General features: G+C 37.4%; 1 protein-coding gene across 1 annotated transcript in view; it reads left to right on the forward strand.

Moving 5' to 3' along the window:
• Nucleotides 1–26,105, forward strand: part of PPP3CA (protein phosphatase 3 catalytic subunit alpha) — a gene marked incomplete at its 5' end in the record, with an annotated part of 325,463 nt that overhangs the window by 229,440 nt on the left and 69,918 nt on the right. Inside the window, 3 exon segments of the mRNA NM_001082692.1 lie at nucleotides 9,691–9,815; nucleotides 18,969–19,080; nucleotides 20,062–20,207. Coding sequence (NP_001076161.1) covers nucleotides 9,691–9,815; nucleotides 18,969–19,080; nucleotides 20,062–20,207 — 383 coding nt within the window.

Consider the following 26,105-nt stretch of genomic DNA (forward strand, 5'->3'; position numbering starts at 1 on the left):
TTTGATCCATAGTGAAAGCTGATATAGGGAGAGTGAATAAAACAATTTAGAGAGAAGCCAGAGCTTACTGACTTAAGTCCAGCAAGAAGAATACACAAACAAGCCATAGAAGAAACAAGGATCTGCATATGCTCCTAGAATTCTGACTGAAAAATAGAAGGATAATAGCAAACCTTCATTTTAACACTTGTTAAGTGCCAGGTGTATTCTGAATTCTTATTTTTTTATTTATATTTTATTTTATTTTATTTTATTTTATTTTATTTTATTTTATTTTTTTGACAGGCAGAGTGGACAGTGAGAGAGACAGAGAGAAAGGTCTTCCTTTTTGCTATTGGTTCACCCTCCAATGGCCCCCGCGGCCGGCATTCTGCGGCCGGCACACCGCGCTGATCCGATGGCAGGAGCCACGTACTTCTCCTGGTCTCCCATGGGGTGCAGGGCCCAAGCACTTGGGGCCATCCTCCACTGCACTCCCTGGCCACAGCAGAGAGCTGGCCTGGAAGAGGGGCAACCGGGACAGAATCCGGCACCCGACCAGGACTAGAACCCGGTGTGCTAGCGCCGCAAGGCGGAGGATTAGCCTAGTGAGCCGCGGCGCCGGCCATATTCTGAATTCTTAACTGATACTGACTGGTTAATTGTAATCCTTTGAGGAAGGTGCTGTCTATATACTAGATGAAGAAACAGGAACGAGAGAGACTAGCAAGCTTCTCCAGGGTCACTCAGCTGGTTGGGTGGTGAGGGATGTTCAGAACCACTCTAGCTTCAGTTTGTTTTCTCAACCATGACCCTATACTACTTCTCCCCGTGGATAAAATAACACACCGGGGGGAGAAAAAAAAATGGAAAGAATACTGTGGACACTGTTAACAAACATTAAAAAAAAAAACAAGCCCAGAAGGAGGACTTGGAAGGCCAAGAAGGGAAACACAGTGACAAAGCTGAGAACCTGAGACCTGCAGGGAGTCCATCTTTCAGGATCTGGAGGAAGTGCTGTGGTCCTGAAGTGTGAGCTCAGTATCTTAAAAGTAAAGAATCTAGTCATAATGTATTGACGATTATGAGTAGTGATAAATTAGGTGGCTTAACATGCCCATCTCAAATTTATGTACATTTGGCTGAAAATATACCAACTCACAGTGTTCATTCAGTGCTCTTGGCCAGCTGGTGATGACAAGCGAAGGCCTTGTGAACTGCATGATGTAATTAAATCCACATTTCAGATAACCGGTAGTTGGACACATGAACACAGGGATGACTACAGTCAGTTAAGTCATGACATAAATGTTGTACACACTTGCTTATTATTTATTAGAATCACAACTGTGACTGAGACGTCTAACATTCCTTAATGTTACTATCCACCCTTAATAATTATGCATCTGTTATATTCTGGATTGGTGTTGAAATGGAAAAGTAGTGGTAGATGGAACAAGTGTGTTCTTATTCAATAAATTAAATTGTTCTGGCAAACAAAAAGCTTTGAAAGCATTAATCCATAAAGGAAAAGAAAACCCCCAAAAAATTCCTGAACGGTGAGGGCACTTGTCTTTAGGATAAAAAAAAAGATAAACCTAAGTTTTAGTAATTGATTTTTGTGTTGATTGGAATGAACTATAGGAATGCTATGATGACATTATGCTTTCCCTTTCTATAAAATGGTTTTAAATAGTTTGTTTTTTCCTGAGATATAAACAGTTATAAATTGAGATTTATGTAGTGAATTAAATATCTAGCACTTTATTGTTGTGATCATGTTTATTTATTACAATTATATTATGTTTTGATAATATAACTGCACTGGGAAATTTCTTATTGACTTTGGGTAATAGTTTATTTATCACCATAAAATAATAGTAAATAATTTTGAAATTATTGCTGTTCATCTGTAGTGGGTAATTATTGCTTAATGAAATGAGTATTATTATTTCTTATGTTTGATTTTATTGTTTTCTTTTTCAGAACCCTAAAATTTCTGTTTACCAAAACTTTATTTGATTGAGACTCTCATATTGTTCTATCTTATCAATGGTAAACTGGTTAAGAATTTTTTTTTATATTTTGTTTGTTATAAAGTACCTAATCTATGTTTTATATTTGAAAAATAATATTCACTGTGGGAAAATATTAATAATTGCAGAGTAACTCTTCAGTGAATTAGAACCTCATTCATTTTTCTTTTTTAGTGTATTGTACAGATGTTGCAGATGTTGCAAACACATGCTATAAGAAAATTCCAGTGTCACTTTTATCTTACTAACTGCGTACTTTCAGAAGTTTACGCAGTCTTCTAATGAACTGCACATGCTTTGACTGACTAGTTTGTACCTACAACTGTCCACCAAAGGCTACAGAAGCCTGGATTATCAACAGGAAAAAACAGATATGCACTTGGCAGTACGCCAACTGTGGCTAACCTCTAATAAAACTAACAAAATTGCAGATTCTGGAAAAAGAGAAGTTCTGGTAGATAGAGTATTCAAAAATAAAGCTAATAAATTCAATAAGCTAATCTCATCATGCTGAGAAGTAGACATAATGTTAGTTCCTTGGCATTAGGAATTTTATTCTTTGGAAAATGTGTCTATTAGGTAAAAAATATGGGGTAGAAGTAAATGAAGCTGAAAGTAAGAGTGGAACACTAATGGTGAAAATTGCTCAATGACTCAGTAACATCTCTTCTAAAGGAAAAATTGCAGTGTTTTAGTGTATTTGAAAACTTGTAGAAGTTATTTATTATATCCATGCAAGTCTAGTAAGATGATAAAAACCAATATTTTGGAGGAAATTAATGTCTTTACAGAATAATAAATTGTGAGTCAAAAATTAAAAATACGTCTTTCATCTGTAGTTGAATAATTTATTGTTTTATTTGTTTTAGCAACTTGCTCCTTTGTCCATGGGCATCATAGATTCTACAAGCTTTCTTTAACTTGGAATTATAGGACATTATAACATTGTTGCTAAGAGTCAAGGAGAAATTGATGTAATGTTGTTCTTTGGTAAATTTCCGGTTATATAGGAAAGTAAACAGGACCAACCATGTCAATCTGTGCAGTAAGCCAGAACTATTATAAGTGGTTTTTATTGAAACTGTGAGTTTTTTTCCTTCATCTGTTGTGTAACTTCTACTCAGGATGACCATTGTATCAGAATGCATTTCAAGCTATTAGTTGCACAGCAGTTTACCAGGATCTCATCCTGGGTAGGTTTAGTATAGCCGTACTTGAATTTACATTTTCTGTACAGCAATATAATTGCCAATATGAAACAATGCAGTTCTTTTAAAGTATCATTAAACAGTAATATGGATATGCTTATTTGCAAATGTCCTAATGTAGTTTGGATTTGCAGCGCTAACAAACATATAAATGTGGCTTTTGTTCTGAACCACTGCCCATTCTCAGAGAACCTCATCTCTCTGATAGGAGATGCAAGGAAAAGCTTAGTCCTGGTCATAGTTCTCTTTGCAACTTGTCCTCCCTCCTTTGCCTGAGATCTTTCCTCAAGAGCCTCTTTGTCCTCAATATGCTGTCATTATCTTCTCTGCAGGGATATGAGCTGGTGCTAGGGACTCTTATGCTTGCCTTGTGACTGATTCATTGTCCAATTTGTGTATCACAAAAGCTTACCCAGCTGACTACAAAAAGTCCTTTGTTACTGCTATTTATTGTTGTTTCTCTCTAGTGCTCCTTTGCTGTAATCTATAGTGAGTCAAGTCCTGAACTTGTGTTAGTAACTCCCTGACTACTACACTGCCCACCAGTCTCTAAGTTACCCTTTATGGTAGGTGGGCTTACACTTGCGTTTATGTTTATATATACTTGACCTATGATTTCAGAGCTGAATGATTGTGTTTTAGGAGGCATGTGTTGTAGCTTAGTCGGTGAGGCCACTGCTTGCAGTGCTGGCATCCTGCTCTGGTTCGTGTCCCAGCTGCTCCACTTGAGTCCAGCTCCCTGCGAATGGCTTGGGAAGGACAGTGGAGAATGGCCCATCTGTTTGGGCCATTTGAAACCCACAAAGGAGTTCCAGATGGAGCTCATGGCTCTTGGCTTCAGCCTGGCCCACTCTGGCCAAATAGGGAGTGAACCAGCACATGGGAGATGACTGGCTCTCCCTCTCTGTGTGTGGCTCTGATTTTCAGATAAAATAAATAAATGTGAATATAAGTATATTTCTGTCAATACTAGGAAAAATAACCACTTATTTCCTACCATAAAAAATAAAAACATGTCCTTCTGCATGTTAATTTTCTGTTTCCCACTTCCAAAGTCAAAAAACTTCAACATTGATTGAAAGTTGTTGCTCTGCTTATATATGAAAACATTATTGTTTCCAACAAAGTTTTATTTAAAATGGGTTAGGAGTCACAGACAGAAGGAAGCAGTACTAAAAGACAATTACACAGAAGTAGTTATTTCCTTATGTATTTCTAAGTAGCTGAGTATTTGAACAGAATATATGTATTCCTTAGTTGTAAGAGATAATATATAAGCATAACAAAATACTGATTTTTCTTAAATATTTATTTATTTTATTTGAAAGGCAGAGGTACAGAGAGGCAGAGGTAGAGAGAGAGAAGTCTTCCATCTGCTGGTTCACTCCCCAAATGGCCATGACGGCCAGAGCTAACCTATCTGAAGCCAAGAGCCAGGATCTTCTTCCTAGTCTCCCACACTGGTCTTCTACTGCTTTCCCAGGCCATAGCAGAGAGCTGGATCAGAAGTGGAGCATCCAGGACTTGAATAGGCGCCCATGTGGGATGCCAGCACTGGAGGCAGTGCTTACTCATTACACCACAGCACCAACCCCAATATTGATCATTTTTGTACCATTTAACTGTACTCTGGATGTTACTGTAGCCATGTTCAGAACTACTTAGTTATTGCACTTAAGGCAAGAAGACAGTGCAACAATGCATTTAATTGCTCAGTGTACCTGGTAGTTCTTACTTCTGTAGTGTAAATTGAGAAATAAGCACTATTTCCCACAGGGGAAATAATCATCAAGTTTTGAAATACCAAGTTGTTAATGATACGAAATGGTCCAGAAAAATTACCTTTGTTTTATTTCAGTATATTTAATGAGTTACCTTTATTAAGTAATGTAACTCTAAAGTTTCTGACAGAAATATGAACCATTCTGTTAACCCATTAAAGTCATAGTATAATTGTTTTTGGAATATTCAGCCAGGTATATTGATGTTTTCGTAGAGTACTAGGAGTGTTTTTTTTGTTTTGTTTTGTTTTGTTTTATTTTTTTGACAGGCAGAGTGGACAGTGAGAGAAAGACAGAGAGAAAGGTCTTCCTTTTGCCGTTGGTTCACCCTCCAATGGCCGCCGCTGGCGCACTGCGGCTGGCGCACTGCGGCCGGCACACCGCGCTGATCCGATGGCAGGAGCCAGGTACTTCTCCTGGTCTCCCATGGGGTGCAGGGCCCAAGCACCTGGGCCATCCTCCACTGCACTCCCTGGCCACAGCAGAGAGCTGGCCTGGAAGAGGGGCAACCGGGACAGAATCTGGCACCCCGACCGGCACTAGAACCCAGTGTGCCAGCGCTGCAAGGCGGAGGATTAGCCTAGTGAGCTGTGGCGCCGGCCACTAGGAGTGTTTTTATTTCCTATATTGTGCTTCTATGTCTTTGCTGCTTCCGTTTCCTTTTTTAAAATTTTTGTTTGATGCATACTAATTGTACATACTGAGGGAGTATAATATGAGTTTTTGATTCAGTATAACATTAATGAAATCAAAGTAATTAGCATACAATATCTTTAAATTTTTTAGTGGTGAGTTCTTTCAAAACTCCTCATTTCTAACTATTTTGAAATACACAAGGCAGTCATGAACAATAGTCACACTACTAAGCTACAAACACCAAATTTATTCCTTCTCTCTAATACAATGTCATACCTGTCAACCAGCCTTTCCCACATCATAGTTCTATCATGCTGGTCCCTCACAGGGTAGTTAGGTGCTCTGCTCAAGAATAGTGTTCATTTGCAAAGAGAAGCAAATACCAGAGAGCTAGGAGAAGATGAGAAACATCAGTATGGTGGAGAAGCGTAAGATACAATAGACCTTATTCAAAGCCTGGTTGATTTAGAAGGGTCATCAAATCAAACAGAGTGGAAAATGAAAGGACTTAGTCTCTGGAATATTGGATGCTTTGAGCAACCAAATAGACAGCTTCCCTTATCTGCTGGTCTCTGATAGGTAGGATGGAGGGTGGGGGCTGCTGGTAAATGAAAAGCATTGCCAGGCCTCTGCCTATCCATGGTCCCACTCTGCATTCCCTTAGGTACTTATCTATGGATTTCTCTCAAAACTTTATTATAGTGACCACGCTCTTCCTGAAGTCTGATGTCAAAACTGTGAAGGTTCTCAGACATAAAGGCATTAGGAAAAATACATTATCTTAGACAATGCACAGGGGCTGAGCAATAGCTGTAATCAAAGCTGTTGGTATTTGCCTTTTTTAGGTTCATCCTTCTCTCATGGACTGATTCTTTCATATAATAATGAAATCCTAATTTCACACCAACTTTGAATGAACAGTTAAAGAGGTTGCCTTTCAAATATGTATCTTTTTCCCCAAATGAGAGTATTTCAAAATTTTTTAAAAAATAGAATTGAAAGACAAATTTGTTTTTGTACAAAAGAATTATGAGATCCATGCTTAGTTATTTTTTCTTGAAGTACATTTTCCGTGAACTTTTTGATGAACCATTTGACTTGAAGATCTTTAAATGACAGCCTAAAATATACTTATTAAACCAGCTCTGATAATAAAAATTCCAAATATACTTGATGCCCATCAGCTGTCTTCACATTTTCTCTCAGCCCAACCCTCTGTTTAACCCTGATCTTTCTGAAAGAAATCCAGGATAGGGGGAGGCCAGTGGGAAGCCCCTGGCTTGAAAGTGCCAGGGTCATAGGTGCTTACATTTGACAGGGCTTGTAAAATCAATGGCAAGAAACTGGCCTGTTTCATCCTTTTTCCCCTTCACTTCCCTTCGTTCAGGCCATGTCCTGGTATGCTTTCCTGTCAAACTTTCTTTGTTTTGTGATTTGAGGTTTGAAGCGTACAGATGGCAGGTTTAAAAATTCCAACTTCAGAGAAACAGGTGCTTTTGATAAGCAATTCACACCAACTGTACTACAAAGGATAAATCAGTGGATGATGGATCAAGTGTTTTATTACTTGTTAACTAAGAAGCATTTGACTTGGCTTTTATAGGTTTTGGTAATAAAAGGTATGTCAGTTTATCATACCTATGTTAAAGTAGATATTTGTCTTATATTATTGTTTTAAGTTTTCAGAAGGTTTTATTTCAGTTTTTGCAACCCCAAATTCAGCCTGGCTATGTTTGAAGCACACCTCTGGTTGCTTTCTTTGCTTCCCTTGGTTAAGCTACTGCATGTTATTAAGAGTGGGTGTCTAAGGGGCCATGTCTCCCAAGCCAGATCCTTCACTGCCATTCAGGGTAAGGGCTCATTTGCAAGGTGTTCAACTCTGTCCAAAAATAATATATATACATACATGTATATATATTAAGTCAAATAGCTTTATTTCAGACATGGAAGAAATACTTCTATAGTGTATCTCTTGCTCAAAAGAAGGAAGAAACTAAGTGATTGGAATCCACCAAAGGATGAGTTGACAGTCACCACGCCTTGTTATTTATGTTGCTGTTGGCATCTATTTTGGTAGGCTGGGGTTTTCAAGCACCCTTATTATAAAGTAAGTCCCCCTCTAGCTGTTTCCGGTTTATAGAGCTGTGAGTCCTTATTAGGTGTTCATTGATGTTAAAAATGAGAATTTACATGACGTTTTTATTTCAGGCATTGTTTTAACAATTGTTTCAATGAACTTCTTAGACATTATTCTTTCTGTCAACTTGTGTCAGATAGAGGAATACATGTGAAAGCATTTCAGTACCCTGCTTGTGACTGAAGCATGCATTGTGGGGAGATACCATGTGTTGACCTCTGAGTTCCTATTCACCAATACATTCATTTCTGCCCACCTCATAGTGTTGCAGTAGTGGCCACATCATGTTCATCATTCAAGCACAATATAGTGAGAAATATTAAAATACATATGCACATATATCAAAACATAAAATCTAAGGATGTGATGTGGTGATTGAGAGGAAAAGCTTTGAATAAAGCAAATCTGAATTTATGTTCTGGGTTGTCCATTTTTTAGCATTAAAGTTGTCAGGCCCCAGAACCTGGTTAAGCTATACTGTTTCATAACCTATAGAATGGAGATAATAATAATTTTTTAGGACTTTGAAAGTGGCAAAGGAAATAAGTACTGACTATTGTTTTTTTCTTTAAAAATATTATTTACTTATTTATTTGAATGGCAGAGAGACAGAGATGGAGAGACAGAGATCTTCCGTCCACTGGTTTACTTCCCAAATTCCAGCAAAACTAGGGCTAGGCCAAATCAAAGTCAAAATCCATGAATTCCAGCCCTTGTGGGAGATGAGAAGCCCCAACCACTGCATCCTGGATGCGTCTGCAGGAAACTGGATTGGAAGCAAGGAGCAGGGACTGAAACTACCACTCTGATAGAGGATGTGGTGTCCCGTGTGGTAGCTTGGCCAGTTGTACTGCTGTGCTGGCCCTCAGTAAGTGGATTTTAAAAAGAGGTGCTTGAAGCTGTCGTTGTGGCATGGTGAGAAAGGCCACTGCCTGTGATGCTGGCATCCCCTAGAGGTATTCTGTCTGTTCACTTCTGATCCAGCTCCCTGCTAACGGTCAGAAAAGCTATGGAAGATGACCCAAGTATTTGGGCCCCTGCCCCATGTGGAGACCTGGATGAAGCTCCTGGTTTCAGCCAGGCCCAGCCCTGGCTGTTACAGCCACCTAGGGAGTGAACCAGTTGATCGAAGATGTCTCTCTGGGTCTCTCCCACTGTGTACCTCTACCTTTCAAAATGAATAAATAAATCTTTAAAAAATAAACATTTAAAAAAAGAGAAATGATAAATACCCTTTCAAGGTATTGGGTTTAAATATCAATCCTAGTGACTTTTTGGTGATATAACAGTTTTTAATATTGTTTTCATCTTAATATCTCATATTGGCATTATGTTATAAAAATATTTTTGAATTTTAATTCAACTTTTTTCTTAGAAGTACATAAAATAATGTTTGTTATAACTGATTACTTATTAGGTTCAATAAAGCCTAGTATTATGAAGTATGTCTCCATTTCTTCAGGAAGCAGTGACTTGATGTGGCTCTGCATTCCTCAGTTGTGAATAGATTATGCCAATGTTCCTGAGCCCGTCTTGCCTTATTTCTTATCTGTACAATGTAAACATACCCTTGACATTGTTAGGATTAAATTAGAAAATGTATATAAATTTGTTAACACAGTGTCTCATATAGAATTTTTAAATGCACAAAAATGACCATATTTATTTTATTTTCCACATGTTACTTAAACTGTGGAGTAGTAGACCTGGATGCTCAAGTCAATTCTGCCCCGAATTAACCATGGAATCTGACGCAGAGTATTTAGCTTTTCTGTCTCACTTTCCTGACTTGAAAAGCAATATCTTGGCCAAAATTAATCTAATACCATTCTAGCTTTAAAATTTTGCAATTTTATTATCTAACTCAGAGTCATAATATAATGTGACCATAAAATGAATTTTGTTTCTTGCAGTTTGTGGGGACATCCATGGACAATTCTTTGACTTGATGAAGCTCTTTGAAGTGGGGGGATCACCTGCCAACACTCGCTACCTCTTCTTAGGGGACTATGTTGACAGAGGGTACTTCAGTATCGAAGTAAGTCCATATCATTGCTTCTTAGTAACCTAAGAATGATAAATATCTTTGCGTTAGTGGAATCTCTAGTTTATAATGATGGGCTTTAGTGCACTCAATTCATGTGAGCTAGTATGTTTCTTATTTCAGTTAATTATCATATGATTTTTAATGCTTGGAGATGCCAAATAAGTGGTTAATAGTAAGATTTTTATCTTTTATGTATTTTTCATATTTGCAAATATGGAAAAATTTATCTTATTTTATATTAGATAATTCTATTTCCCATGGAATGAAATAATCAAAGTTGATAATATAAATAGGACTCTATTTACATGATGCCTTATAGATATGAGACAAAAGTTACCTTCACGAATTGACAGCAGTGTGTGTGTGTGTGTGTGTGTGTGTGTTTGAGTGAGTATACTCACAGATGCTGTAGTATGTCTTTTTTTTTGGCACCTGTCACCTTACTAGAATAATTTGTCAAACTCATTAATTAAAACAAAACAGAAAAACTTTGAGATTCCTCTCCAGTTACCCTCTGCAACTGCTTTAGGGAAGTAGAAATGGCATTCAGAATAAAGACAGGACCTTTTTTGTTCATATATTTGTTGTTCTCAAGTCCCTGACACAGTGTGACATACATGTAAAGGCTCAATAGGTGTTAAAAAATGGTTTGAAATAAGAATCAATTTTTAAAAATGAGCTCATTTATATTAGCTGAAATTATATGTGCTCTCAAAAGAAAGCAATGAAAAGGAAAACAGTTATTGTTAATGAAGGAAATAAATCAACTTTGCAGAAGTGTCATACCAACATGATATGTTGCTTAGTATCATATAAAATATTCTATAAATTAATTTATATTATATCTTATTTACTAAAGAGATATTTAATGTCAAAAAGCATGTCACTCTCAAACAGATTTTGCTTTAAAGTTGTTTTAAAATCATACAACTTTTATGGGTTTTTTTTGTTTTGATAATTCAGTTCAACTCTAGTCATTTACATACTCTCTTTGTATGTTAACATATATAAGCATACTGTTTGATATCTCCATTTGTTAAGCAACTATTGGCACACATATAAAATGAACTATAATTGTGACCATGAAGAATTTGAATAAATATAACGTCCATCCTTACTCTCCAGAGGCCTAAATCTGCAATGGAAAATAAAACCATAAAAATCTATGTGGAATCTGAAGCCTAGAATAGGTGATCATCCAGAGTTCAGTTATTTGAATGGATTATTAAAATGTTATAATAAAGGAAGTATAGAAGCTAGATGTTCTTGTAATATAGGCAAGTGAGAGAATGCTAAGAGCATGCATAGTTGGGGAAGATGGAATCCAAGAGCAATTAAAATTTAACTTTCGGATGGAAGCTGAGGTGAGCAGAAGTGCTGAGAAAGACATTACTGCATGTTTTAAACCTTGCTTTTGTTCTTAGGCTTACTTGGCCAGCCTAAGTGGCACAAAGGGCAATTGAGTACAAATTTTGTTAAGACCTATGTAGCGTGTCAGAGCCAATATTTGCCAGGATGACGGCAACAACTAAGTGAAACCCCTGCATTATGATAATTTGAGCAAGATAAAAATTTATTTCTCCCTCTGAAAAAATCTTAGATGGGCAAACCAGGGCTGGTGTGGCTTCCTAATTGCTTTGATGTGCCTTGTTCCCAAGGTGATCTATTAACCCAAGGTTACCACACCAGTTTCATCCCTCCTCTCTCCATATCACATCCAGCAAGATGGAAAAGAAAGAGAGGAGTATGATGTTTTGTATATGCAAATTTTCCGGAAGTGGCCTAATCACTTGAACTCACATCCCAAGGATTCAGATTCAATAACATGGCCATAGGTGAAGCCAGTGGGCAGCCAGGTTTGAGAAAGATCATGATAGGCAGAAAATAATGCGAGAAATTGGTCTTCTCCTTCTTTGTCTTACCAGCTCTGTCTGTAAATGATACTATACCATTTCTTATTCATAATGGTCTTTATTTACCTTTGACGTTTTACTTGAATGCAGGCTTCTGGATTTTAGCCTCAGGCAGGTCATTTGAAATTTCCTAAACCTTTCCTAATTAGAGATTTTAGACCTCTGAGTTTTTTTTTTTAATTTTTATTAATAGATTTCATGTGTTTCATAAGTACAATTTCCAAGAAGACAGTCACACTCCCCTCCCTCTCCCTCTCCTTTCCTAAATCCCCTTCCTACTCTCTTCCTTTTTCTTGCTTTAATTTTTGCAAAAACATAATTTTAATCCACTCTATAATCACAGGCTTAACGTACCACCAACCATAATAATCAACAAGTAAAAAGTAGGAAGACCACAGTTCCACAGCAGTTTGAACAAAGGCTAAAAACAACAATCAAATCACAAGATGTCCATTTCATTTTTATACTTTTTTTTGTATTTTATATTAACTACCACATATCAGAGAAAACATATGATATTGGTATTTTGGGGACTGACGTGTTTCATTAAGTGTAATTGTTTCCAGTTGCATCTATTTTATTGCAACAGACAGAATTTCATTCTTTTCTGGCTGGGTAGTGTTCCATAATGTATGTAGACTACATTTTTTTTTTTTTTTGACAGGCAGAGTTAGAGAGAGAGAGAGAGAGAGAGAGAGAGAGAAAGGTCTTCCTTTTTCCTTTGGTTCACCCCCCAAGTGGCCACTACAGTGCGCAGTGCGCCAGCTGCATTGCGCCAATCTGAAGCCAGGAGCCAGATATTCCTACTGGTCTCCCATGCGGGTGCCAGGAGCAAGAACCTGGGCCATCCTCTACTGCACTCCCGGGCCACAGCAGAGAGCTGGACTGGAAGAGGAGCAACCAGGACAGAATCCGGCGCCCCGACCAGGACTAGAACCTGGGGGTGCTGGCGCCACAGGTGGAGGATTAGCCTAGTGAGCCATGGTGCTGGCCCACTACATTTTCTTAATCCAGTCATCAGTTGATAGACATCTGGGTTTATTCCATAACTTGGCTATTGTGAATTGAACTGCAGTAGACAAGGGGATGCAGATAACTCTTTTGTATACTGATTTAATTTCGTTTGAGAAAATTCCCAGAAAAGGCATGGCTGGTTCATACGGTAGGTGTATTTTCAGATTTCTGAGGAATCTCTACTGTCTTCCATAATGGTTGTACCAGTTTACATTCCAACTAACAGTGGACTAGGGTACATTTTCCCCCACATCCTCACCAGCACTTGTTGTTTTTTGATGTATCTGTGTATGATAGCCATTCTAACTGGGGTGAGGTGAAACTTCATTGTGGTTTTGATTTGCATTTCCCTGATAGCTAGTGATCCTGAACATTTTTCGTGTTTCTGTTGGCCAGTTGAATTTTATCCTTTGAAAAATGTGAACTCTGTTTCTTTATAGAACAGGAAATGCAGAAATCACTACCTTATTCCTTGCCAGGGTTTTTTTTTTTAAGTCCACAGTTATTATAGATATTTGTATTATGAAAGTTACGATATTTTGTATAATAAGCTCCTTTTGAAATCCAAGCAAAGGATCAAAGATAAAAGAATCACAATATGTTGATGATATATCAATGTACATATCAGAGGACATTTAAAAGTTCTGAGATGCATACATCAAAGTCACCACATTTAAAAATAACTCTTTCATTAAATTCCAAGATTCTGAGAGAACAACCCTAGGAACTTGCTGCATATATACAAAAGTGACAAAATGTCTCATACATAATTGATCCATTTTTATTACACTGTGACTTTTGAGGGGCTCAGCGACATTGTTGTATTTTATAGAGACATTTGTATAAAATACACTTCCTGGGAAGCCCTTGAGAATGTTTATTATGGATTGAGGAGGCTGATGTTGTTTGCATGCTGTGAACGCCATTGTTTGCATGGTAGAGATTATCTCATTTGTTCCTCAACTCTGGAAGGAACACTGTAAACCCCTTCCTTTTAGAGGTGTGGAAAGCAAGGCTCAGAAAGGGTCACACACATAGTGAATGGGTGCTGGGGTTCAAAGCCGTGCTCTTTCCATTACCTCAGCAACCCTGCAGGTATGCACAACCCATGTTCCTTAGATGTATCAAGAAGTGCTGCCAGAAATGCACGTCAGTAATGTAAAAATTGAGACGTGCTGTTACATTCACCCATGCATGTAGTCACACACAGCCATCTCCCCACCTGTGTTATCCGAAGTTCAAAGCATTGAATATAAAATATGCTCTGTGAGTAAAATACTGCCAATTTAAAAAAATCCTAAAATAAGGGCTCAATTTTCCAGCAGGTTTTATCCTACCAGGTTTCCAAAAATTCTTGATTCATTTCAATAATTCACAGCTCCACTGCTGGTATTCTCCTTCAGCTATCCTCTGGGCAAAGGGGAGCACTTAAGTTTAATTTTTACCAAATCACCTTTGAAGACTAGGTTTGGATTTCTAATAGAGTCTGGTGGGTGTATTTACAGGCAGTAGGTAATGTGCTCTGGGCAGTACATAGAACCCATTTTATGCATCCTCCCCACTCTCTCCAATCATCTTTTTTTGCCAAGATCAGAAATCATTTCCTACACAGTTAGCCCCAGTGAAACAAGCAGGCTTTTGAGTAATGATGAAAGAGGTAGTCTTGCCTTGAGTAATAATTTGTCTTACACTAAATACTCCTCTTTCGATGACCGCATTGCGCTCACTACCTGATCTCTTTGATCCAGCATATGTGTATGTATGTCCATGACTGAGTGTGTGTCTCCATGAAGACAGAAACAGAACCGCAGACAAGCATGCATAGCTGTTTGTTTCTATTTCATTCCTCCAGCTGTCTCTCTGGCCATTCACTATTACGCTCACTTACATCCATATCTCACCTCAGGCCTCAAGCTCGTTTAAGTGTGAAGAGTTGTCCTGTTTATTAGCTGTGAACTCATACAACAAAATGAACCACGACAAGTCAGCCAGTACCCGGTGCTGCTGCCTGAGAATCATAAGCAGGCAGTACAGCAAGCAGTGTTAGGTGACAGAATAGTGCCATAAACACGAGGAAGAAATTGGCTGTCCGCGTGCGTGTAGCCAGTTGTCTTTACCATGCATTGCTATTGCACTGCTGCCTCTCTGCATGCTTGTCAGACCAGGCAAATGATGTCTTCCAGGAGCTGCATTTGACATTTCAGGCATTTGGCTCTGCTCCCAACCAATGCACAGCCTTCATTTAATTTTCCAGTGATTGACAGGCAGCACTGATTGATATAATTGATATAATTGATATCACTGATTGATATAATGCTAATGTGGTAGTTTCTTTTCTTTCTTAACTTCTTTCTGTCATATTTTAATATCCTTTACTGGGAATATTTCAAGATTACTGACCATTAAATTAAAAGTATAAGTCACATTGTAAATCATTGCACCCCCTATCCGTAAACTGATGAAGAAAATGATATCCTTAATGCCGCTTTATTGGAGAAGGCTGCTACATAGAAGAAAGCTCTGTGACAAAAATTAATGCAGATTTATAGAGGATGCTAAATCTTTCCTATTAAGGAAAGGAACTGACTTTAAATTGTCAATAGTCCTGTAATTAAGAGGAAAAGATGGAAAGACAGTGGTGGGTGGAGTTGGTGGAAGTGATTAGTGCCGCTCATTGACATCTCGCTGTGCAGAGAGGCCCCCCGTAACAGTGCTGCATCTCTACCTTAACCAGTGAAGTCGGAGAACATTTGCTTCTAATTAGCCATCTGACACCAGATGGGCAGAGATAACTCATTATTTAACCTTATTCTGACTTCACCGCTCTGTTGATTATAAATTTTCTTTTTACCATAGACTTTACTTTTTTTTTTCTTTAATATCAGGTTATAATTTTCCCTAACATCTTCAGCTCACCAGAATGTTAGGACTGTAGATGGCAAGATCGTTGCCAGCAACACAGCGTTGTGCTTGGCAGCTCTGTCCCACCAGATGTTGAGGGTGAAGCTGGCAGGCTTGCCGCTGCCGTCCACGCCTGCCCTCTCCTTTACCATGCCACTGCTTCCGTAGTGGTTGCATTTGTGGTGTTCTTTGGTGTTTGGGAAGATATTTTATTCTTACCACAGGGGAGAAGGAAATAAAATGTGAAAACCGGACTCATATTTTTAGGATATTTTGAGCCAAGAATTTAGAAGTTCAGGATTTTTTTTTTTTTTGCCTGCTTTGTTGCTTGCTGGCTTTACTGTCTTGCTTTCTTTCTCATTCTCCCTTCTTCATTCCCACCTCCTTCTCTCCCTCCTTTCTTTTCTTAGTTCCTTCCTTTCTTTTATAGAAAGGAGCTAATGTTTCCTAAATGCATATGCTAGATGTTTCACATCCAGTAAATACCAAGGGAAATCAAGTGTATATTACATTATTTAAAATATGTAAATAGATACATAGGAATATTTAGCATCATTTTTTGAGGCTTTGGTTATGAAACAGCCTCAGTAAAACTGGAGTTAATACAGCCACATACTGAATGTCAGTAGAAAATCTTTAACACAAAATACAAAGTGATTCCTCTGGTAGTGTTTGAGTGGGGTTAAAATGAAGTTTATGTTTTAGTTGGGAGAGTTATTTACTTTAAAATAAATTGTTACAGGCTAACCTGATCTAGAGAGATCAGAGTTGTGATTGTCTTTCGAGAGGGAGATATTAATTGGAAGGGAGCAAAGGGAACCTGCGGGTGCTACAGTGTAACTGAATGTGGGCAGTAGCTACATGGGAGTACACAATTATAAAAAACTACTGACCTGTAATTTAAAAATGTGCACCTCACTGATATAAATTATACTGTTAGTGAAATAAACCTTACAAGAAAGTAGCTACAGTACAGCCAAAAACATATATCAATTCTCTCCCCCAAAATATAAATACAATGCATTAAATCTATTAATTTCAGCAATTAATTATACTTTAAAAGATTTCATATACTCATTCATATTAGACATTCTGAGTTTGCAAATTTGGGAAATATATATATATACACAAGTATATATACTCATATTAGTATCAGATGGTACAGCAATATGTTTTGAATTGCCCACAGGTCTACCATCGTCATATCTCCTCTGAAATGTTAGACAGCCCTGAGTAATGTGGACTCCTTTTATTAAAACACATACCTGTAGCTATAAAAGTCAGTGCAGACAGAGTACAGTGGAGGATGGCCCAAGTGCTTGGGCCCTGTACTCCATGGGAGACCAGGAGAAGCACCTGGCTCCTGGTTTCGGATCAGCGCAGTGCGCCGGCTACAGTGCGCCGGCCGCAGCGGCCATTGGAGGGTGAACCAACGGCAAAGGAAGACCTTTCTCTCTTTCTCTCTCTCTCACTGTCCACTCTGCCTGTCAAAAAAAAAAAAAAAAAGTCAGTGCGGAGCAGTGAGACAATCTTTGAGCCACTGACTACCCACTGAGATAACAAGAGAACCTTACACATACCAGCAGATAATGGTCCTTCAGCCGTCACTATTCAGGCTACCTGGCCAATCTTTCAGAAATACGTACACCACTATTCATCTGAATTTGAACTAATCATGTAACGAAATTATAATTAAATATTAATCATAGTAATATTTTATAATCTAATGTCAACCTGTTGTGTTGGCTGTCTTAAATCATAATTACATTGTTGGAGATGGTATTTTGTTGGAACAATACAATATATGCTTTTTCTGATAAGTAGTATTTTCTACTGACTGATGATTATTCCCAAGCAGCACAGCAAACAAGTTGCCAGCAGCTTTTACTTCCACATGTTGGAAAGCTGATTCTTAAAGTCTAAATATTGTGTGATTTTTGGTTTTAGATTTTAGTAACTAGAATCAGACTTGTGTCAGTTGTGGATCCATACAATCCTAGTTTCACTTTTAGGACACTAATTTTATGAGGCTAAAATGCATACCTGTTTTTCAAAGCATAGTTTACTGTTCCCTATGTATTCTTAATGAATGCCGAGAATAATGAAATGGATATTAATACTTGATTATTTTAGTTTATCTTAACATTCATTCCAGGAGGGATGTGGCAATATGGGTTTACTCTGGACCTGGTGAATGCATAGTTAGCCCTCATTCCACACAAACTTTGGTGTACAGGTAGAGTTTTAGGTTTGGAAGAGTTTTAGAGAGTTTTAGAGTTTTAGGTTTGGAGAGTTTTAGGTTTGTGAAAGGTTTTCTCAAGCTATCAGCAGTAAGTTTAGTAAGATTGCTTGGCCTTCAATTTAATTAAATTTATATGTAAAATAAAAGCTTAAGATTTTATATACCAGAGACACTGAGTGAAAGATGCAATGATGGGGAAAAGGCTGGGAGTACGCGGAGAGAAAGGAGAGACACAATCCAATTGGCCTGAGCTTTGGGGGTTTGCCTTCAATGTTTTTTTACCCTTCCTTTCTGATTCTTCCATTTCTCTTGCCTGAATTTTTTTCTTAAAAAAATCACTTTTATTTTATTATTTGTTTGAAAGGCAGAGAGAAAACTTCAGGCTTCTGGATTACTCCCCAGATGCCCACAACATCCAGATCTGAGCAGGGCTGGGCTGAGCCTAAGCCAGGAACTGGAATTGCAATCCAGATCCCCCATGTGGGTAGTAGGAACCCAATTCCTTGAGCCATCACTGTTGCCTCCCAAGGTCTGCATTAACAGGAAGCTGAAGTCAGGAGCCAGAGCTGGGTATTGAACCCAAGTTCTCCACTGTGGGGCTGAGACATCTAAACCACCAGGCCATATGCCTATCCCAATAGTTACCTCTTTAAAGAGAGTGCTTGATTTTTAACTTATGAATTATTTATTAAACATTTCTAATTATACTTTTACGTTATTATATTTTCACTTCCGGTATATTTTCATTTTAGACATCTTCCTTTTTCTTTTTCTTTTATTCTGAAATAGCCTTTCCAAGTTTCCCCAGGCCATGTAATTTTACTTTTGTTAACCATAGGTACTTCACTGTTTTCTTGTGGTCTGTGATCCTCAGTGCATGGGTATTTTAAGTGCAGATGAACCTTTGTTTTGTACTAATCATTGTTTTCTGTTTGATTATCAATATCCTCCATAGTAAGGCCTAACCTTTTCGGGATTTATGTTCATGATAACACACATGATTCATGATATGTGAGTAGAGGAATGTATAAGAATATAATGGTTAGTAATTATATCATTTTTTATGTTTCCCAGTGTGTGCTGTATTTGTGGGCTTTGAAAATTCTTTACCCAAAAACACTGTTTTTACTTCGTGGAAATCATGAATGTAGACATCTAACAGAGTATTTCACATTTAAACAAGAATGTAAGTATATTTCATGCCTGTTCCTTTAACACTTTGTGTGCTAAGTATTTTAATTCATAAGTGCATGTTACATTATGATGCATTGTCTGAAGTGTCACTATTTCATGTTGTCCATATTTCTGACTAAGCATGGACACTTATGAGAATGCATAATTTCTTTTTAAATTACAAATTCTCTATAAAATAAATTATTATTTGGCATAATTTATGCTAAGAAGCCAGTGATTAACTTGTTTAATAGAGTCAGATTACTACTATTGGGGATAATAAATCTATGTTTTCATCTCATATCACTCAAGAGAAGCAAATGGAGAGTGGCAAATGAACTCTCCCTCTATTTTTGGACACCAATAGATTAGAGCCACTAGTGTATTTTACAAAGGGTAGATGACTTCTTCCTTAGATCGTAGAAGTGGGGAATACTTGGTATAAATGTCACTTACCTCCTCTTAATTTTCCCTGTTGTCCACGGAAATTTGTTTCCCTGTAATTGAGTCCTGTTTTCAATGAAGCATTAATTTCTTCTCTTAAAACATTTGATATAAATCGATAAAAGAAAAGCACTAGGCTGTGAGCTAAAAGCAACTCAAGAGATTTCCTACCATCTGTTCTTAAAGTCACTAAGAACTACTGACTAGATTTTTGTCCATCTTTCTGTTGATCTCATTATCAGTATCTTTTAGTTTTGTGCTGTATCTGTAGATAAACAGCCAGAAGATATAAAAAAATTCTCTCATTTGCTATACAGAAAGTTATGAGAAAATGTGAAATATGGGTAGATGACAAAAACAAGCAACATTGGATATAGAAGCTAATATGCAAATCATTAAAGTGTTATTTGGTTATGTTTTGGAAGTTTGCAATGTGTAGTTTTATGCTAATAATAAAATGCCTGGTAAGAAAACATAAAAAAAATTTAGTGAAATGATCTTAGCTGTGAAATGATAAAGTAAATATTTGCTTTCTATTGTGCTTTAAAAGGTAAAATAAAGTATTCAGAACGTGTCTATGATGCCTGTATGGATGCCTTTGACTGCCTTCCCCTGGCTGCCCTGATGAACCAACAGTTTCTGTGTGTACATGGTGGCTTGTCTCCAGAGATTAACACCTTAGATGATATCAGAAAAGTAAGTTCTGTAATCTTCCAGGTCTCCTCATTTGGTGTGCTTCAGTAATAAGTAGAAGACATAATACCCTGCCTTTATCACTAACTTTATGTTTTTGAATTAAAATGATTGAAGTAACCATAAATCTCTTCTCTGTGTTAAATTTTTACCTGGAAAGGAAGATATGTTTATACTTTTCTTCTCTAACACCTTAGGATTCATGGTACCATATGACATGTTATTGGAAATATAAAATATTTGGTCTCTAAAAATCATGCCTTTTATTTCCATTGGCTTTTCCAAGCAATCCATTGTATATCCATAATATATCATCTCAAAAATGTTGCTTTGCCCTTGGGAAAAATACCATAACTTGACCCTTAAAAATGTGTCCATATTATGCTTTTTGCAGTGGAGGATGGCCCAAGTGCTTGGGCCCTGCACCCCATGGGAGACCAGGATAAGTACGTGGCTCCTGCCATCGGATCAGCGCGGTGCGCTGGCCGTGGCGGCCATTGGAGGGTGAACCAACGGCAAAGGAAGACCTTTCTCTCTGTCTCTCTCTCTCACTGTCCACTCTGCCTGTCAAAAAAAAAAAAATGTATTCATTACAGCTCAAAACTTTTAAGTGACAGTCTAACAAAGGAAATTATGTTAAGCTATTGATTGTATTGAGTGCCTAGGTGAAAAACAGTTTATGGGTTTTTGTTTGTTTGTTTTTTAAGATTTATTGTATTTATTTGAAAGACAGAGTTACACAGAGAGGTAGAGACAGAGAGAGAGGTCTTCCATCCACTGGTTTACTCCCTAAATGGCCACAACAGCCTGAACTGCACAGATCCAAAACCAGGAGCCAGGAGCTTCTTCTAGGTCTCCCATGTGGGTGCAGGGGCCCAGGGGCTTGGACCATATTCTACTGCTTTCCCAGGGCATAACAGAGAGCTGGATCAGAAGTGGAGCAGCCAGGTCTCGAACTAGAACCCATATGGGATACTGGCGCTTCAGGCCAGGGCTTTAACCCACTGCACTACAGTGCCGGCCCCCAGTTTATGTTTTAAAAAGCGTTTTTCTACCTAAATTGTCATTGGCTGTGTCTGTTTTACCAGCAAAAAGGTAAGTGAATTAGATTGGCTGTAGAAGTGAATTTAAAAAAAAAAATTAGAAAAATGTAGGATATATAGGATAGTTTCCTGTAGTACAAGTGATAATATTTTATTTCCTTATTTATGTTGATAATCGATCAGTACAACAATGTAAAGAAAAACATGAGCAAACAGGGTAATAAAAAGGTCCACATATTTTCCTTGGTGTGAAAATCCCCAAAGAGATTCATCTTTGTACATGTTTTCTCAAGTTATCTTAAAATAATATCATTGGAATTATTTTAAAATATGATAATTTGTTCACATTAATGTTTATAACAGTTTTATGAAATTGTTAGTGTTCACCACCTACATATTGCTCTTTGAAATTTGAAATAAAGTTTTTGTCTATAATTGGAAACCGTTTGAAAGCTAGATATTATAGGACCTTCTTTACTCCACTTTTAGAGTAGAAAATATGCTTTAATGTATCCCAAAGAGAAGAAACATGGACATGATTATAACTTTTGTTATCACTTTTGCCAGTACTTTTAGCAATAAATTGGTCACATTATTCTAAATTAATTCATTTGAAATATGAAACCCAAGATTTTCCTGAGTTTTAGTATAAAGCTACATACTATTTAATATTTACTCATTTAAGTCTAATGTATTATAAATGGATAGACTTCAAAAAAATCATGCACTAATCTCAATGAGTACAGAATTTATTAGAAAAGTACAGGAAGTCTTAGGAATAATCATGGACACAATTTACATTCTGGCTATTGCTTATTAAGAACCATTCTTATGAAGAACCCCTTGGTCTCACTTCTCTAAGTGACTGCCAATGAATTGTTTTTCCATTTGACTTTGAACACAGTACTGCTACGTCCTAAGAATCTGTATGTTGAACCTTGTATAAGTTTATTTTGTCAGCTGCCTTGAGTTATTAGTAGTATTTTTCCATTGTGTTCAGTGGAGAAGAAAATCAAATAGTTTATCTGTTCAGTATCCATGAATCATAATAGTAATCTGATAACAACTTACCACAGTGGTTAGGGAAAATAGAATATGTATAAGTGTAAATAATTGAAGTTACTTCATTTATAAAATGTTGAGCATCAAGGATATGCATTTATGTTTTGTTCTTTTGTCTTGATCTAGTTTTATGGGTTTGGATGGAATGAGAAACTTAGCAAGTATCATCATTAAAAAGAGGATTAGTGAATAACTCACTCAAAATGCACTTTCATAAAGTTCTGTACTGCAGAGAATTAATAGAAAAGATAGGGCCATCATCTTCAAAAAATTCTATAAATGATTACCACAAAATGAGTAACCATTTTATGTGCTATGGATCAGTTTTGTTTCTATAATATTTTTTTCTTGACAGAAACTTAAAAATGCTAAGGAAATAATTAAATCTTGAATATCTATACACTATCATGAATCTCTACTACCAGGAACTTTGTATTCTTCTAAAAGTTCATTTGTTTTTAGAGAAAAAGTGGTATTTACAATAGTAAAACTCTGAAGTTGTAGTTCCCAGGTATAAAAATATGAGGTACAACCGCTTGGGCCATCACCTGCTGCCTTGCAAGGTGTGCACTTTCAGGAAGCCGGGATGGGGAGTAGAGTCACAGCAGGAGCTCAGACACTCTGATATGAAAGCGGACATCCTATGTGGCAGCTTTAACCACCGCACCAAACATCTGCCTCAAAAGTGGATTCACAATGGTGATTTTGGAAGCAAGTCTTTAGCCTAGCTGTTAAGATGCCTCTGACCCTTACCAAAGTGCTTACATTCTATTCCCAACTCTAGCTACAATTCCAGCTTCCTGACAGTGCAGACTGTGGGAAGCAGTGGTGATGTCCCAAAGCAATTGGGTTCCTACGCCCCATGTAGTATACCTAGATTGCATTTTCAGCTCCAGACCTGGCCAAGCCCCAGCCTTTGGGAGCATTTGTGAAGTGAACCAGCAGATAGCAGCTCTGTATGTGGCTTCTTTCTCTTGCTCGCGCTCTCTCGTTTGCTCTCTCTCTTGCTCTTGCCCTAGCCCTCTCCCTCTCCCTTCTTTTGCTTTCTCTGCCTGCCAAATAAATAAAATTTTAAAATCCATGCATAATTTTTTAAGATTTATTTTATTTATTTATTTATTTATTTGAAAGTCAGAGTCACAGAGAGAGGAGAGGCAGAGAAAGAGAGAGAGGTCTTCCGTCCGATGGTTCATTCCCCAATTGGCCGCAATGGCCGGAACTCCGCCGATCCGAAGCCAGGAGCCAGGAGCTTCTTCCAGGTCTCCCACAAGGGTGCAGGAACCCAAGGATTTGGGCCATCCTCTACTGCTCTCCCATGCCACAGCAGAGAGCTGGGTGGGAAGTGGAGCAGCCGGGTCTCGAATGGCCACCCATATGGGATGCTGTCACTTCAGGCCAGGGCGTTAACCTGCTGTGCCACAGCATACTTCTTTTCATAATACCAGTGTTCCACAGACTTTTAGAATACCACATATATGCATGGATTTCAAAAAATTTTGTACCAAAATGAAATTATCATTTAATTCCATTTCTATGGACTTTTCGGAATACCCTTATAATATGTTGTTTACTTCCTTTTTAGAAAATAAATGCATGATTTTTATTTTAAAAATCAAAAGTATGTTAATATCTATTTGTTTCTTACTCTGTGTGTTTGTGTCCTTTTTGTAGGACTCTTACACATTTGTGTTTTTTAGTACACAAAGCTTTGGTCTTTGCCCTCTGTATAAAGTACTGTAAAGATCTGATCCTGAAATTTAGTCATTGAATTCAAGTATGCAAGGCTTCTTTCTGCATTAATGCAACCAATTAAATCTTCTGCAATATCTCTTTTGAATAACTAAATATTTGATGATAAATTAAGAAAATATTTTATTTCATTCATTTATTTTTAAAGATTTATTTTATTTTCTTGAAAGGGAAATCCCCATACAAAGTAAGGGAGATATAGGGGAGGGAGAGGAGAGAGAGAACACACGTGAGACTGTTTCCATCTGCTTGTTCACTCTTCAAGTGGCTGCATTGGGTAGCACTAGGCCTGGCCAAAGCCAGGAACCTGGAACTCCATCTGGGTCTCCCATGTGGGTACAGATCCTATGGACTTTGGCCATCTTCACTGTTTTCCCAGTCCATTAGCAGGGAGCTGTATTAGAACTGGAACAGCTGGGACTTGAATTGGTGTCTATATGGGATGCAAGCATTTCAGGTGGTGGCTTAACCTACTGAGTCACAATGCCAGTCCCTAAGAAAATAGTTTAAATATCACCTGCTGTCTGTCCCCAGGATTGACTTTTTGGCATGGTTCAGATATCATGTTCAATTCTCATATGTATCATTAAACTCTACACTTAGGTATAAAATGATTTTTAGGTTTGTATTCTGCCATTTGTCAACAGGAATATCAACCACAGTTACTTTATTTGATAAATTTTGCATTTGTTTATTTTTACTGTGGGTGGTATTAACTTTTAGTACATGTATCATAATTTTTCTAGAATAAATTCTGTATTTTGGCTGCTTTGCCAGACCCTGAGTTGAGGATATGTATAATCTCAGTGCCTTTCTCTCCTCTGTTATAGTACTCCCAATAATATTTTTTTAGTTATTAAAGAATTCTGTATTTTATAGACAAGCATTATTTTTTGGATAAATCATTTCAAAAACATAAATTACGGAGCTGGCATCAGCCAAGCTCACTTGGTTAATCCTCCTGCGGTGCCAGCTTCCCACATGGGCGCCGGGATCTAGTCCCAGTTGCTCCTCTTCCAGTCCAGCTCTCTGCTGTGGCCCAGGAAGGCAGTGGAGGATGGCCCAAGTGCTTGGGCCCTGCACCCTCATGGGAGACCAGGAGGAAGCACCTGGCTCCTGGCTTTGGATTGGTGCAGCGCGCTGGCCGTAGCGGCCATTTGTGGGGTGAACCAATGGAAGGAAGACCTTTCTTTCTGTCTCTCTCTCTCTCACTGTCTAACTCTGCCTTTAAAATTAAAAAAAAATTAGTTAAATCTCTTAAATTTAGGCTTATACTGGATATTTTATGGAAAGTATGATGTAGAAATAGAGAGGGTCTGTTCTTACTGAAGCTTTTCAGTGGGTATTATAAAATGTGATATATTGCTTCATTGTCTACATGACTCATAACACATAGTGGTGTAGCATAATCATTACTTACATCATCTTGTATGTCTCAGTAAAAATAGAGAATCTGATTGTTTGCCAGCTTAATATATTCACCCGCTTCTACTGGATTTTCCAAAGAAATAATAATTTGAACAGATAGAAAAGTTTATTCTGATTTGAAAAAATTATTGTTCTACTAAACATCACATAATAACTTATAACTGTGTACATTTTTAGATTCAGTTAACAATAAAAACTAAAAACATACAAATATTGAATATAAAGCATATTTGTTCTTTATATTTTAAGATACCTCATGTCTTTTTTCCTGGAGGCACTATAATATTCATTGAAGATCCTTTAATTAATTACAATTAAATTAAAATTAAGTTTCAGTGTTACAAAATTACTGGTGAAATTTTACTTCTAGTATTATATTGCTCGCTTCATCTAAATGCAGTTTTTGACATTGAGATATGATTTTTCTAAACACTCAGAGCTAGAAAATAGATTTCACATGAATACTTCTGGTAAAGTATAAAAGCTTAAAATGATGAATTGAAGAATGATTTGCAGAATTTGGAGTTATTTTACTGCTTATCATTACTCATATCTAGTAAGATCAACTACAGTAAATGTGAATTTTAATTAGTTATGTAGATAGCCCCTAATGAATGAA

The sequence above is a fragment of the Oryctolagus cuniculus genome, chromosome 8, assembly GCF_964237555.1.
Source record: "Oryctolagus cuniculus chromosome 8, mOryCun1.1, whole genome shotgun sequence".
Taxonomy (NCBI): Eukaryota; Metazoa; Chordata; class Mammalia; order Lagomorpha; family Leporidae; genus Oryctolagus; species Oryctolagus cuniculus.